The sequence below is a fragment of the Dermochelys coriacea genome, chromosome 20 (assembly GCF_009764565.3).
Source record: "Dermochelys coriacea isolate rDerCor1 chromosome 20, rDerCor1.pri.v4, whole genome shotgun sequence".
NCBI classification, from domain to species: domain Eukaryota; kingdom Metazoa; phylum Chordata; order Testudines; family Dermochelyidae; genus Dermochelys; species Dermochelys coriacea.
Genome location: NC_050087.2, coordinates 5,716,818 through 5,730,437, shown reverse-complemented (window position 1 = coordinate 5,730,437; position 13,620 = coordinate 5,716,818). Strand labels below are relative to the sequence as shown.

General features: G+C 52.8%; 1 protein-coding gene across 1 annotated transcript in view; it reads left to right on the top strand.

The window, feature by feature from the left end:
• LOC119846051 (zinc finger protein 501-like) overlaps positions 1–12,668 on the top strand; it is a 36,354-nt gene extending 23,686 nt beyond the window's left edge. The window contains exon 4 of the mRNA XM_043506671.1: positions 11,330–12,668. Coding sequence (XP_043362606.1) covers positions 11,330–11,863 — 534 coding nt within the window. The 3' untranslated portion in view covers positions 11,864–12,668. The remainder of the gene's footprint in view (positions 1–11,329) is intronic.
• The last annotated feature ends 952 nt before the right edge of the window (positions 12,669–13,620 follow it).

Here is a 13,620-nt window from a genome sequence, read left to right as displayed (position 1 = left end):
GGGAAATCGAGGCACGGGGGGGGGGAGGGTAGCTTGCCCAAGGTCAAGCAGGAAGCCAGTGTCAGGGAGGGGAATAGAGCCTGTATCTCCAGTGCCTTGGATGCTGATTGTGTGTGGGTGCAAAACTCTAGCTGAGTGTGGCTTGTAAAGGACCTGTAAAGGGCTTAAATATGTGGTCTGGTACTTCTTTATTTCAGTTGTTTTACAGTGCATAAAGGTAGCCTGAGGAACAGCAGGATTGCATTCTCTGCTCTGCCGTTGGCCTGCTGCGTGACCTTGGGCAACTCACTTCATTGTTCTGTGCCCCAGTTTCCCTACCTACCTATGGGGAATCTCTCTTTGTAGAGTGCTTTGAAATCTACTGATGTAATGTGCAAAGTAATCTTATGGCAAGGGCATGGGGTAACCAGAGTGCTGTGTTCCTCTGAAAATCTGGCCCTTAGTGTTGGTGCCAATCTGTCTTGAAAATGAGTTTGACATTCAGAAGGAATCATTCACAGGTGCGGCGTTGAGCTGGCTGAGTGTTTTTTGTTTTTGTTTTTTTTATCATCAAAACTTTTTTTTTTTTTTTTTAAGAACAAACCTTTTAGGACTGAAATGTAAATTTTTACTGCCAAAAAGTGAATTTTAGTCAGACGTTTTTGGCTCTTCATTGTGAAAGAGGAGAGAAAGGAAGGAAAACAAAAAAAACAGGACTTGACTATTTTTTGGTCAAAATATTTGGATTTTGAAAACTAAATTCCCTTTCCTGCAACCAGATTTCTCCCCCCCCCCCGAAAATATACTTTTTTTTTTTTTAACCAAAAAGATTGTTGGAAAGTTTGGAGAATAAAACCAGAAGTATTAGAAATTTCCTGCCAAAACCTTTTCCAACCTCTTTTCTTAGCTCTGAGTCTAATTTTAAAGCCGAGATCGTTAAGTTATTTTTAGAACCAGACCTACCCAAACCCGATATTTCCCCCAAAACCTGTGTCGGCGCTGCTGCCCCATCCCTGGGGCAAGGCCAGTGGGAGCGTTCCATTCCTTCTGCCCAGTGCCCGCCATCTGTCTGCAGCCAGCTCTGGGGGGTAGTCAGCATGCTCCCTCTGCAGTGCCCTCAGAGCTCAGCAAGGTGGTGTTGGCTGTCAGGAGTAGGACATGCTGCCACTGCCGTGTCAACCCCACCAGCAGAATGAGGTTGACCTGATCAGAGAGGACGTGACCTGACCCCAAGAGGGTAGGGGTTTTTTTTTTGTTTTTTTGTTTTTGTTTTTTTTAAAGAGACATCCTGAACCTGACACTGTTCCCATCGGGTTTGGGTCAGGCTGCAGTCAGGCTCCGCGTTCGACTCCATCCTGAGACAGAGAGCTGCAGGTAACAGCATGGCAACACTGAACCCTTCCCCGTCATTTCTGTATCAATCCCACAAATCCTGGATCTTCTCATGTTGTGTGCCTCAGAAAACCACTGCGGTTATGGCCCAAGTGAAAATTTCTACCCCAAAGTGCTAATGCTTCCAAAAATAAATAACTAAGGAGTACTTTCTTTTTTCCTAGTGGGGAAAAAGTACCTTATTGTCCCGTCTCATCCTCTTCACAAATGCCTGAACTGGCTTTGCTAAACTGGTCCTAAAAAAATTAATTGGATCTGGATAATTTCAGCTTAAAGGTCAGAGCAACTGGAAAATGGTGGGTTTCAGAGTAGCATGCATCTGATGAAGTGAGCTGTAGCTCACGAAAGCTTATGCTCAAATAAATTTGTTAGTCTCTAAGGTGCCACAAGTACTCCTTTTCTTTTTGGAAAATGGTGATTATCATGCAAACACATAAGCCTGGTCTACACAGGTTTTGTACCAATACAATTATGTCTGTCTATTTAAGTTACTTATCTGGTTCCCATTACTCAAGTGTCTGAGCAATATAATTATACCAATAGCATCCCAAGTGCGAATGCAGTTACAGGAGTTTGGAACGGCTGCCATATGAGACAAGATTTATAAGACTTCGCACTCACATACAATTAGGATCCCAGGCAATGGAGATACAGCCTCTATTCCCCTCCCTGCCACTGACAGAGATTAATAAAATGGGAGCTTTTCAGCTGGGAAAAGAGATGACTAAGGGGGATATGATAGAGGCTATAAATCATGACTGGTGTGGAGAAAGTAAATAAGGAAGTGTTATTTACTCATAATGCAAGAACTGGGGATCACCAAATGAAATTAATAGGCAGCAGGCTTAAAACAAACAAAAGGAAGTGGTTTTTTTCACACAATGCACAGTCAACCTGTGGAACTCCTTGCTAGAGGAGTTGTTGTGAAGGCCAAGACTATAACCAGGCTAAAAAAATAACTAGATAAGTTCATGGAGGATAGGTCCATCAATGTCTATTGGCCAGAATGGGCAGGGATGGTGTACCTAGACTCTGTTTGCCAGAAGCTGGGAATGGGTGACAAGGGATGGATCACTTGATTACCTGTTCTGTTCATTCCCTCTGGGGCACCTGGCACTGGCCACTGTCAGAAGACAGAATACTGGGCTAGTGGGCCATTGGTCTGACCCAGTATGGCTGTTCTTATACAGGTATAAAGCTGTTTTATACAGGTATGATGTATTCCCCATCCCACTTGGGAATAGCTGTACTTGTATAACTGCATCCACCCTAGGTAGGCTGTACCTCTTTAATTATACCGGCATAAAGTGGTACATTGTGTGTGGATGAGTCAGATTTTCAGATGACCTCAGCACCAAAGTGAGGAGCCAGTTTTACAAACGAGCTCAGTGCACATGGCGTTTAACTCTTCTGAAAATCTGATCCTTCTTTAGGAGCATAAAATGAATCTGACCATTTTGAAAATCTGGCCCTTGTAGCTAAAGTCTGGTCTACGCTTAAAAGTTATATTGGCATAGCTGCAAAAGAACCACAGCCCTGACCCACAGAGCTGAACCACAAAACCCCAAGTGTAAACGCAGCTCTGTCAGCAGAAGGGGATTTCTGTCAGCTACTGTCGTTCGGGGAGGTGGTCTTCCTACACCAGCAGAAAAACTCCTTCTGTCGGGCCTAGTCTACACCTCAAAAGTTAAGTCAACCTGGCTAAGTCTCTCAGGGATGTGGGAAAAATTCACACCGCTGAGAGATGTAGTTAAGCCGACCTAAGCCCTGATGTAAATACTGCTAGGTGGATTGAAGAATTCTTCCCTAGACCTAGCTACTGCCTGTTGAGGAGGTGGATTAACTACAATGATAGGAGAAACCTCTTCCAGAGCTGTAGCAAATGTCTACGCTACAGCAGCACAGCTGCAGCTATGCTGATGTAGTGCTTGTAGTGTAGACGCAATCTCAAGTGTAGGCTCCATAGTGTAGCCAGAGCCTAACACAGCCTATGTGCAACCTGATTTTATGGTGGGAGGAGGCTGAGAAGCACGCCCACCGAGAAAGTTTCAATCCAATACCCCAATTGCTTTCACTGTCAAAAATGTCTCCGTAGTGATTTAAGGTAAGGGTGTTGGTCACCTGACCCCTGGGCCAGGCCAGGTTAGCCTGGTGTATTTATGCTCATGTGGGTGAGACATGTTCAGAATCTCAGCTTTTGTGTTAACCACAAACATTAAGTTTCTAGCTCTCATGAGTGTGAAGATAAATTTCTGATCTTGAACCATGTGTAACCCAATGTAGTGATGTCTGCAGACAGCTTGAAACGTTGGCTCTGAAGAGTGTGAACCTCCCGTCCTCCATTTGTAATATTTGGGTGTTAACACTGGTGCCTAATGATGACTCATTTAAAATGTCAATGTTAACACTTCATTGTTGAGTATTAGCCCAGATGGGATGTGAAAGGGGGGTGGGGTTAAACCCAATGGGAGGACTGAGATTTACTGCAGAGAGGAAGATCCAGAGGGAAGAAAGGAGTGAGACAAGGAAAGGAGAGAAAGAAAAAGAGGAAGGACGATGGAGAAGGAAGAGAAGCAAAAGGTAGGAGTAGCAGCAGATTCCCCCACTGAGGAGTCCTGCATGTGTTAGTAAAACACTGAGCACTTTATAGTGACCGCTGAATTGGGCCATATCACTATCTTTGTGCAAATGTCCCATGGGTGTCACTCGGAGGTAGATCTGGAGCTTCTCTTCTCCCTGTCTCATGACACAAAAACAGGGGGACACTTAATAACATGAAAGATGGTTGAATTCAGAACTAAGCAGAAGAAATACTTTTCCCCACATGCCACATCATTAGCCTGCAGAACTCATTGCCACAAGAAATTAGCAAGATGCCGAAAGGACTGGAATATTTCTGTGACTAAGAAGAGTTTACTGTTGAAACTGTGGAAAGGATATTAAACCCAGAGCTTGATTAGAGGCCAGGAGGAGACCTAAAATTGAGGGGCAGATTATCCCACATACACCTTCCTCTGGGGCATCTGGCACTGGCCAGTGTCTGAGATCAGGACGGTGGGCTAGAGGGTCTGATTCAGCCTGGCAATTCCTAGGTAGCTCTGCTGGGGTTGAGGGGTGTGTGTGTGTGTGGGGGGGGGGGGGGGGGTGACCAGCTAGCAATTGTGGGGGAAAAAACAGGAGAGGGGGTGGGGGGCAATAGGTGCCTATAGAAGAAAATGTCCCAAAAAACAGGACTGTCCCTTTAAAAATGGGACATCTGGTCACATATATATATATTGTGTGTGTGTCCATCGAGGCCCATAAATTAGGGATGAAGATTTGTCAAAGGTGTCAAGAGGACTTGGGGAGTGATTGGTGGGAGCTGGGGAACCAGGGAGTTGGGGGGGGGGGGGTGTTGTTGACTGGAGGTTGCTGGGAGTTGGGGGCCAGGAGAGGCGGTGGGTGGGAGTTGGGGGGCCAGATAGGGGAAAGTTGGGGGAGTTTGGGGCGAGTGGGGGTGTGTGTGTGGGGGGGGGGGGGAGTCAATGTGAGATGGGGGGTGAAGCTGGGTCCTTAATGCCCATTTGTGTCTTGAAAAAATCCCCTACTAAATTTGGCTTCAGCCTCCTGCACTGTGACACCCCCCAGCCCCATAGAGCCTGAGCCCTTTCTTCCCGCCCCCCATAGAGCCTGACCCCGCCCCCCCACCATAGAGCCGCGGCTCCGCCCATTCCTAGAGCTCTCCAGGAAACGCGGGGGGCGGGGAGCGGGTGGCCGCGCAGGGACCTTCCTGTTCCCAGCAGCCCCCGCACCTGGCTGCGCCCGAGCCCGGGCCGAGCGGTGAGCGGCGGCGGCGGCGGCGGCGGCTGGGCCGGGAGCGGGGGCACCAGCGCGGCTGGGGGGGGCCCCGATCCGGGCAGCCAGCGGGGAGCGATCCGAGCAGGTGGAGGGCAATGGGGGGGGCGAGATCCGGGCAGCTGGGGGACAATGGGGGGGTCCTGATCCTGGCACCTCGGGGTGGGGGCGAGATCCGGGCAGCTGGGGGGTTATTGCGGGGGTCGGGTCCTGATCCTGGCACCTCGGGGTGGGGGCGAGATCCGGGCAGCTGGGGGGTTATTGCGGGGGTCGGGTCCTGATCCTGGCACCTGGGGGCGGGGGCGAGATCCGGGCAGCTGGGGGGTTATTGCGGGGGTCGGGTCCTGATCCTGGCACCTGGGGGCGGGGGCGAGATCCGGGCAGCTGGGGGACAATGGGGGGGTCCTGATCCTGGCACCTCGGGGTGGGGGCGAGATCCGGGCAGCTGGGGGGTTATTGGGGGGGTCCTGATCCTGGCACCTCGGGGTGGGGGCGAGATCCGGGCAGCTGGGGGGTTATTGCGGGGGTCGGGTCCTGATCCTGGCACCTGGGGGCGGGGGCGAGATCCGGGCAGCTGGGAGGTTATTGGGGGGGGGGTCCTGATCCTGGCACCTCGGGGTGGGGGTGAGATCCGGGCAGCTGGGGGGTTATTGCGGGGGTCAGGTCCTGATCCTGGCACCTGGGGGCAGGGGCGAGATCCGGGCAGCTGGGGGGTTATTGGAGGGGGTCCTGATCCTGGCACCTCGGGGTGGGGGCGAGATCCGGGCAGCTGGGGGGTTATTGCGGGGGTCGGGTCCTGATCCTGGCACCTGGGGGTGGGGTGCGATTTGCGGGCAGCTGGGGGGTGATTCTGGGGGGGGGCGAGATCCAGGCAGCTGGGGGGGATGGGGTGTGTGTGTCCTGATCTGGGCAGCTGGGTGCCAGGGGGGAGAGATCCATGGCTGCATGGCCCACTCCCCAGCCTGAGCCCAGATGGGACCCCTGCCCCCTGAGTTTGAGAGCAGTGGGTAGCTAATGTCCGCTGGGACCTGCCAGCTCTCTCCCTCCCTGCCGGGGGATGATTCACCACCGCTTTGTTCTCCTTTACCAACTTTGCCATCAGTTACCGGAGGGGGAAGAAATTGTTCCATTGGGTGCACAATTGTAGGCAGTTGCAACACTCCGGGTGAGCCTTTGGTTTGACAGGCTTCAGAGTAGCAGTCGTGTTAGTCTGTATCCGTAAAAAGAACAGGAGGACTTGTGGCACCTTAGAGACTAACACATTTATTAGAGCATCAGCTTTCGTGAGCTACAGCTCACTTCATCGGATGCAGTCTCTAGAAACCAGGCTCCTTTCCTCCCTCAAACCCAGCTGATCTAGCCCAAGTGACATTGCTCTTTACCAGGATTGTCCCCTCCACCTCCCAGCTGAAATTGTAATGTAAAGCTGCCAGGAACAGGTATTTCAACCTTAAGGCATCTCCTTACAATAGGAAGGAACAGGAGGGAGATGTGATCTCAGTTGGGGCGGGGGTCTCTGGGCACTCCAGCAGTGCAAACCAGAACAACAGCAAACTAAGGCATTGGTTCAGTTTAAAGCAAAAATTGTGACTTGGTAAGAATTTTTTTTTACTTTTTTAATAATTTTTTTTGTTTGTTTGAAAGCTCTGAAAACAGGCCCCATTTCCTGAAGGACTGATCCACCCCCACAAACCACTTCCCTTGTAAGAACTTAATATTGTGTAGAACCTAGGAGCTGTAGTCACAGATTGCACTAGGTGCTGTACAAACAGGGATGATCCCTGCCCTAGAGACAGTTTTGTATTATTTTGTCCCCCCTCCCTCTCCCCGGATTTTCTTTTTTTCAGGTTGAATCTTCAGTTTAAAAGAGAACTTGTGTTGGCACAAGAACAAGTGGGGAGAAACTGGCCAGAAATAATTTCTGGCTGGAGAGCCGAAGAAGGTTTCTAACTGTCAGAGGAGGGAGGTTCTGGAATTGCCCCTCCATGACTCCTAGCGGGAGGCTAACACCTTAACTAGCTTAAAGCTGGAGCTTGATACATTTATGAACAGGATTGTATGACTGGATTGCCTGCAGTAACGAGGGACTGGCCTCTGTGGCTCAGGAGGTCCCTTCCAGTAGTGTTCCAAAGAGAAGTGACTAGATCTAACCTTACTAAAAAAGCCTCATGTCATATTATCCTGCCCCGCTGGAACAGAGCCGTGGGGGCCTCAAGCTGGACTCCCAAAGACCCAGGCCCTCAAAATCAGTAGCTGCTTTGTGGAATATATTGACTTCAGTTCTTAGGAGCAGGGAGTGAAAACTCTGGGCTGGATTCTCCCCCCTCCCCAGTTTTGTGCTGCTGTCTCTCTAGAGCAGGGGTCGGCAACCTTTCAGGAGCGGCGGGCCGAGTCTTCATTTATTCACTCTAATTTAAGGTGTCACGTGACAGTCATACACTTGAGCATTTCTCGAAGATCTCTTTCTATACATCTATAATATATATTATAAACTATAAACTATTGTTAAAAGAAAAGGAGTACTTGTATCACCTTAGAGACTAACAAATTTATTAGAGCTCTAATAAATTTGTTAGTCTCTAAGGTGCCACAAGTACTCCTTTTCTTTTTGCGAATACAGACTAACATGGCTGCTACTCTGAAACCTAAACTATTGTTGTATGTAAAGTAAATGAGGTTTTTAAGAAGCTTCATTTAAAGTTAAATTAAAATGCAGAGCCCCTCGGACCGGTGGCTAGGATCCGGGCAGTGTGAGTGCCACTGAAAATCAGCTCGCGTGCTCTAGGTTGCCTACCCCTGGTTTAGAGACTTCAGTGCAGTCCCTCCTGACTCACCCTCATGTAGATGACTAGGAGAGGAAGGAGGGCTAGCGCACTAGCCTGGGTCTCCAGAGACCTGGGTTCAGTTCCTTGCTCTGCCACAGACTTCCTGCCTCACCCCTCGGACCAGTCACTTAGCTGCTCCATGTCTCAGTTTCCCCATCTGTAAAATGGGGCCAAGGACTGCGTGACCTCGTTTGCCAAGCCCATTGAGCTATATAAGAGCTAAGTATTCTATCTCCCTGTGGCCCAGTTGCAAAGAGACTCATGCCCCCCCTACCCCAGAGGGGTGTGTGAAGGATATAAGCTGCGTACTGCCGATGACCAGGTAATGATAAGAGTTCGTTCTTACTTTGCTTTCTCCATTAGGTCTTCAAGTGCATCCAGCCACAGCAACACTGTGCAGAGAGAGGGGGGCAAGCTGGGGAAATAGCCTTTGGATTGCCACGGCGCCGCCTACATCGGAAACCCCAACCCACGCATCTCGGAGTGCAGGTAATGGTGCAGAGATGTCCCACTGTGCCCTTTACAGCACCTGCCTGTTAGAGGAACCCTGGCATGGGAGTGTCAGGTTGGGCTAAAACAAACAGGAATTGGGGTGACTGAATTCCCCAGGCAGTTCTGGGGAGCAATCGCAGCCTTGGCACCTAGATTACCTGGGCAGCGGCGCTCTATACCTGTGGCTGGCAATGCCTGTTTCTTAGAACAGGGATGGTGCAGCGCTGGGAACTAGACACATGGGGCTGGGTTTTCGGGGGCTCAACACCCAAACGGGAGGTTGGGTTTTCCAAGAGTGTTCCTGAGCTCTGAAAATAATGGTGCCTAAATGGGAGCTGAGCTAGCCCACAGCGGGGTTAGCTAGTCTGTGTCTCACTAGCCCATGTAATACGCTTTGCCTGGGCTCCTTACCGAAGGGTCAGATGTTTCCTCGACTTCCGCTGAAGCAGTTCTATGAAGCGTTAACCTGAGATCTCAGGAGAAGCTCCTGGAAGAGCTAGATTTGCACTGGGATGCAATCAAAGCCCTTCGAAGGAAGGAAGGATGGCCTAGTGGTCAGGGCAGCAGCCTGGACATCTGGGTTCAATTCCCTGCTCTGCTACTGACCTTGGGCAAAGTCACTTAGGGCCAGATTTTTCTAGGAAATTCAGGTGCCTGATGGCTAAGAAGTGCCTCAGCTGGTCGGCACTCACCTCTCATTCACAGCAATCTGATGGCTGCAAGGCAAAGTCAAAACAGGATGCAGATTTTCAACAAGGGAGGATAGTGAGCCCCTGGATCGCTTCATCAGGGATGGTGCGGTCTCCAGCAGTTGGTCTCTCTAAATCAAGCCTCGGATGTCCTCAAACTCACCCGTTGGGCTCAGGGCAGGACGCACTAGCTGAGTTTCTCTGGCCTGTGCTCTGCAGGAGATCAGGCTGTGAAATCACTGTGGCCCCTCTTGGGCTTACTGCTGAGCTCCGTCTCGCGTTCCGATTCAGTGGCTGCATGCGTGGGGTGTGAGCAGTAGTGATGCTGCCGTGGGGCAGAGAGTTAATGGGCTGTGTTCTCTTCTCTCTCCCGTTAGCAGGATTCCTGACTCCTCACTTCTCTTTCTCTGCCCCCAATGGAGCAAGAAGAGCCATGTGTGGTGGAGCTCCATGACTCTGATGACCCCGATATCGTTCGACGAGTCTACATAGGTGAGGATGGACGCGAAGCCAGCCCGGGAGCCACCGATTTGGTGAAGTTGGGTGGAGGGAGCTGAGACCCAGGGGATGGAAGGGACTCTTTGTTCTATCTGTCCTAGCCTAGCGCTCCTCACACAGTGTATGATACCTGTCTGGCCCCATTCGCGTTGTATCTAAGCACCTCCCAGTTGTCAATGGAGTTATCCTCATGCATCTCTCTGAGGCGGGGCCGGGTGTCCACATTGTCCAGAGGGGGAACTGAGGCTAAGAGATTAGCTCAGGTCACACAGGACGTCTGTGGCAGAGCAAGGACTCGAACCCCCTGGGTCTGCCAAGTCCTAGGCTAGTGGCCTGACCACTGGGCCATCCTTCCCACATGGATGCAGGTGTCACTCATGGCTCCCTGCCAATTCCGTGAGACTTCTGAGAGGCCCCTCCTCTCGGAGCAGCCTGCTGTTTCACTTACCAAGTGGCTTTGATTTGAAGGGAAGAGGGTGCCTGGGGGTTACTGAGTGCAGGGTCCTCAGCAGGCTGGTGCCTTGAGGAGCCACCTTCAGGGTGAACCCCCTGTGCCCCTTGGGTGGCTTTAATTCCTCCATTAAACTGCTAGGACACCCTTTGGATGCTATCTCCATCCCTCCCCCCCGATCCCTGGGATCTCTCCTCCACCTGTCCTCCCTGCATGGGGCAAAGCTTGGCGTCGCTTTGTGGAGACCCCTCTCTCTGACGAGTGCTCCATCCCACCGGCTATGAGGTGGGGGTTCTGCTGAGGAGGGAGTCCCTGCATGCTCCAGTTTTGCAGGGTTTGCTAGGAAGGGGTTGTTTTCAGGGTGCAAGGCAGCTGGGCTTCTCCCCCCTCTCTCCCCATGCCCATTCTCTTCCATATGGTGTCCCAGGACAGGGTGAGTGGGGGGGGAAAAGGGGAGGTTCCCGTGTCTCATGGGTCCTGGATTGTAAATACAGTCTCCCCCCCCCTCCCCCCAACTTCCAGCCAAAGGCTTCCCCATCCAGTTCTCATGGGGTCTGTGGGTCACTCTTGTCACCCCAGTCAAGCTGAGGGGAAGCTTGGGGCCTCTGCTGGGAGGGGCAGGGTTTGAAATGAGAACTGGCCTCTGCCATCTCTCCCACCTTGAGGACTATGGGGGAAGACTTTCGAAGCTGCCTGGAGAATCCAAATACCTGGTTGCTGTGAATTTTAATGGCAAGAGGACCTTCGATCCCTTGGGCTGCCCTGCAGTGCTCAGCCCTGGCTTCCAGACGGAGCCCCAGGGCTGTGCGTTTGTGCCGACCCCAGCTCCCCTTTGCTTTCCAGCTGACGACGGCATCGTGAGCGAGAGCGAGGAGGAGCTTCAGCATGAGATCATCCAAACGGTCATCCCCCACAGCCCGCTGGCCAAGAAGCCCAAGAAGAAAGCTCCCCAGAGAGCTGACGGGGGCAGCGCCAAAGCCCGGGGGCCAGAGAGCCCGGCAGGGCCGCCCCCTGACTATGGCGGCGAGTTGGTGGAGTTGGCTGGTGGGCAGGAGGAAGAGGGGGGGATGGTGGTGCGGCACCGTGGTGCCACCGGCCGGCAACGGCCCTTCATCTGTAACGAGTGCGGCAAGAGCTTCAGCCACTGGTCGAAGCTGCTGCGGCACCAGCGGACTCACACCGGCGAGCGGCCCAGCACCTGCAGCGAGTGCGGCAAAAGCTTCAGCCAGAACTCGCACCTGGTGCAGCACCGGCGCACCCACACCGGCGAGAAGCCCTACCGCTGTGGCGACTGCGGCAAGAGCTTCAGCTGGAGCTCCAACCTCATCCAGCACCAGCGCATCCACACCGGCGAGAAGCCCTACCAGTGCGGGGAGTGCGGCAAGAGCTTCACCCAGAGCAAGAACCTTATCAAGCACCAGCGCACCCACTCGGGCGCCCGCCCCCACCGCTGCACCGAGTGTGGCCGCGGCTTCACCCAGAGCACCAACCTCCTCAAGCACCAGCGGCTCCACGCCGCCCGCCAGAGCCAGTCCTGCCCCGAGTGCGGCCAGGCCTTCCGCGAGAGCGCCGAGCTGGAGCGCCACCGGGCCGAAGCCCACGGGCACGAGCCCTACATCTGCGTGGAGTGCGGGGAGAGCTTTGCCAAGAGCGCCACGCTCAACCGGCACAAGAGGGTCCACAAGCCCCTTTTTGTGCGCTGAACGACGGGTGTGGAGTGGGGCCGTGCCTGTCACGTGACCGTGCGCGGCATCAAGATGCGCTCAGTGTGGTTTGGCACGTGGCTGGCTACAGCATTGATGCCTGCGAAGCACAGCCATGCCCGTCATGTGACCAGCCACAGCATCGCTGAACGTGGGTGTCCACGGTATTGATGTGTGCTGAGCAGGGCCCTCCACTGTATCAAGACGTTGAGCATGCCTGTGCCATCCATGATGTTGCTGAGCGTGCCTGTGGCCCATCATGTGACCTTCCATGATCTGAACAAGCACTTAGCGTTGGCAAGTCACGTGGCAGTCTACGGCATCACATGGCCATCCACTAGATCAGGGCAGGTCGCGTGTGGCCGTCCACGGTATCAACATTGTGGTCAAAGCCTTGGAAAGCAGACCTCAAAAAACTGACGGGACAGAGCTTACAGATGTACATAAGGTGGGGGGGGGGGCAGGGACCAGGGTTGGGGGGGATGTTTAAGGTAGAAGCCATAATACTCAACAAGGCAACCACACATCCTAGGGAAGCCAGCATCTTGGGGCAGGGGAGGGCATCCTCTCCTGGGGGGTGACATTAAAAGATGGATTGTGGAGGAGGAGGTGCCTCGTGTGTAGAATAAAATTCTGCTGTTTTGAGGGTGTAGATTCTGTGTGGTTCAGCTTGTTGGGAAGGAAATGGTACCTTGATTCTGTATTTGGGGTCCTGCTCTGAGTGGGGGGGCCCCAGATATTGTGCTAATACCGATAAAGGGGGTGGGGGGAATCGCTTGAATTAATTAAAGGTTCTTTTGTCCTTAGCGCCTCTCATCCACCCTCCCTCCCACCTGGCAGCTTTCTGTCTGGTGGACGTGCCCCAGTGGGCTAGCATGGGACAAGACGTGCCCTTCTGAGGGTGTGGTCCAGCTGGAGACTGAAAGAAGGAAGCGGCAATGGAAGTGAAAAAGTGAAGCAGAACAGAAGCTCAGAACCAAACCCACAGGCTATCTGTGTTCCCTCGGGCCTGGGAAAGCCTCCTCAGTGACCTAGTGCAAGGCATCTGGCTGGCAGGTGGGATCCCTCAGGGGCCTCCCAGGGCCTGCTCCAGGGCACCATGCAGCAGTAAGGCCTGGCTCAGTGCAGCCAGTTGCATTGGCTGGTGTAAATGGGCCGCTCCCAGTGCGTACAGGTGATAGGAAAAGCTGTTTCCCTTTGGGGGTGGGGGCCTTGCCTTGCCCCCTGCAGTGCTGCAGGACCACTCTTTGCCTGAGGTTTTCACAAGTGATTCGTGTCCAACTCACGATCACCCCCCTCCCCAAAGCACCTGGGCACTCAGCACCTGGTGAAACGCAGGCTCCAGGATCTTGATCACAAACTGCAAGTCACTTCTCTCCAACTCCTGGACTTCCAGGGCATGATTACCAGAGGGGGACAGGGCATTTTTCCCCTCTTGGTGACTTCGCATGAGCTGTGTCTTGCTCTATGGGGTTAAGACCCTGGGGCCTGGTGTTCAGGAGGGCAGTAACCCCTAACTCCTGCAGGAGTTTGATGGGCTGCTTCTGCCAAGGGGAATAGAAACCAATGGCAGCTTTGTGAAACTAAAACCTTCTGCAGCTCAGCTACCAGGGCTTGTTTATTTTGGGAACGAAACTCAACAGGAACCATCAGCTGGCATCTGGCCTGCTGTGTACATGCTCAATAGAAGTGCTGGCTACACAATTGGCCCCTCTAGCTCTGTTCACTGCCTTTCTCCATTCCTCGCAGCAGGTGGC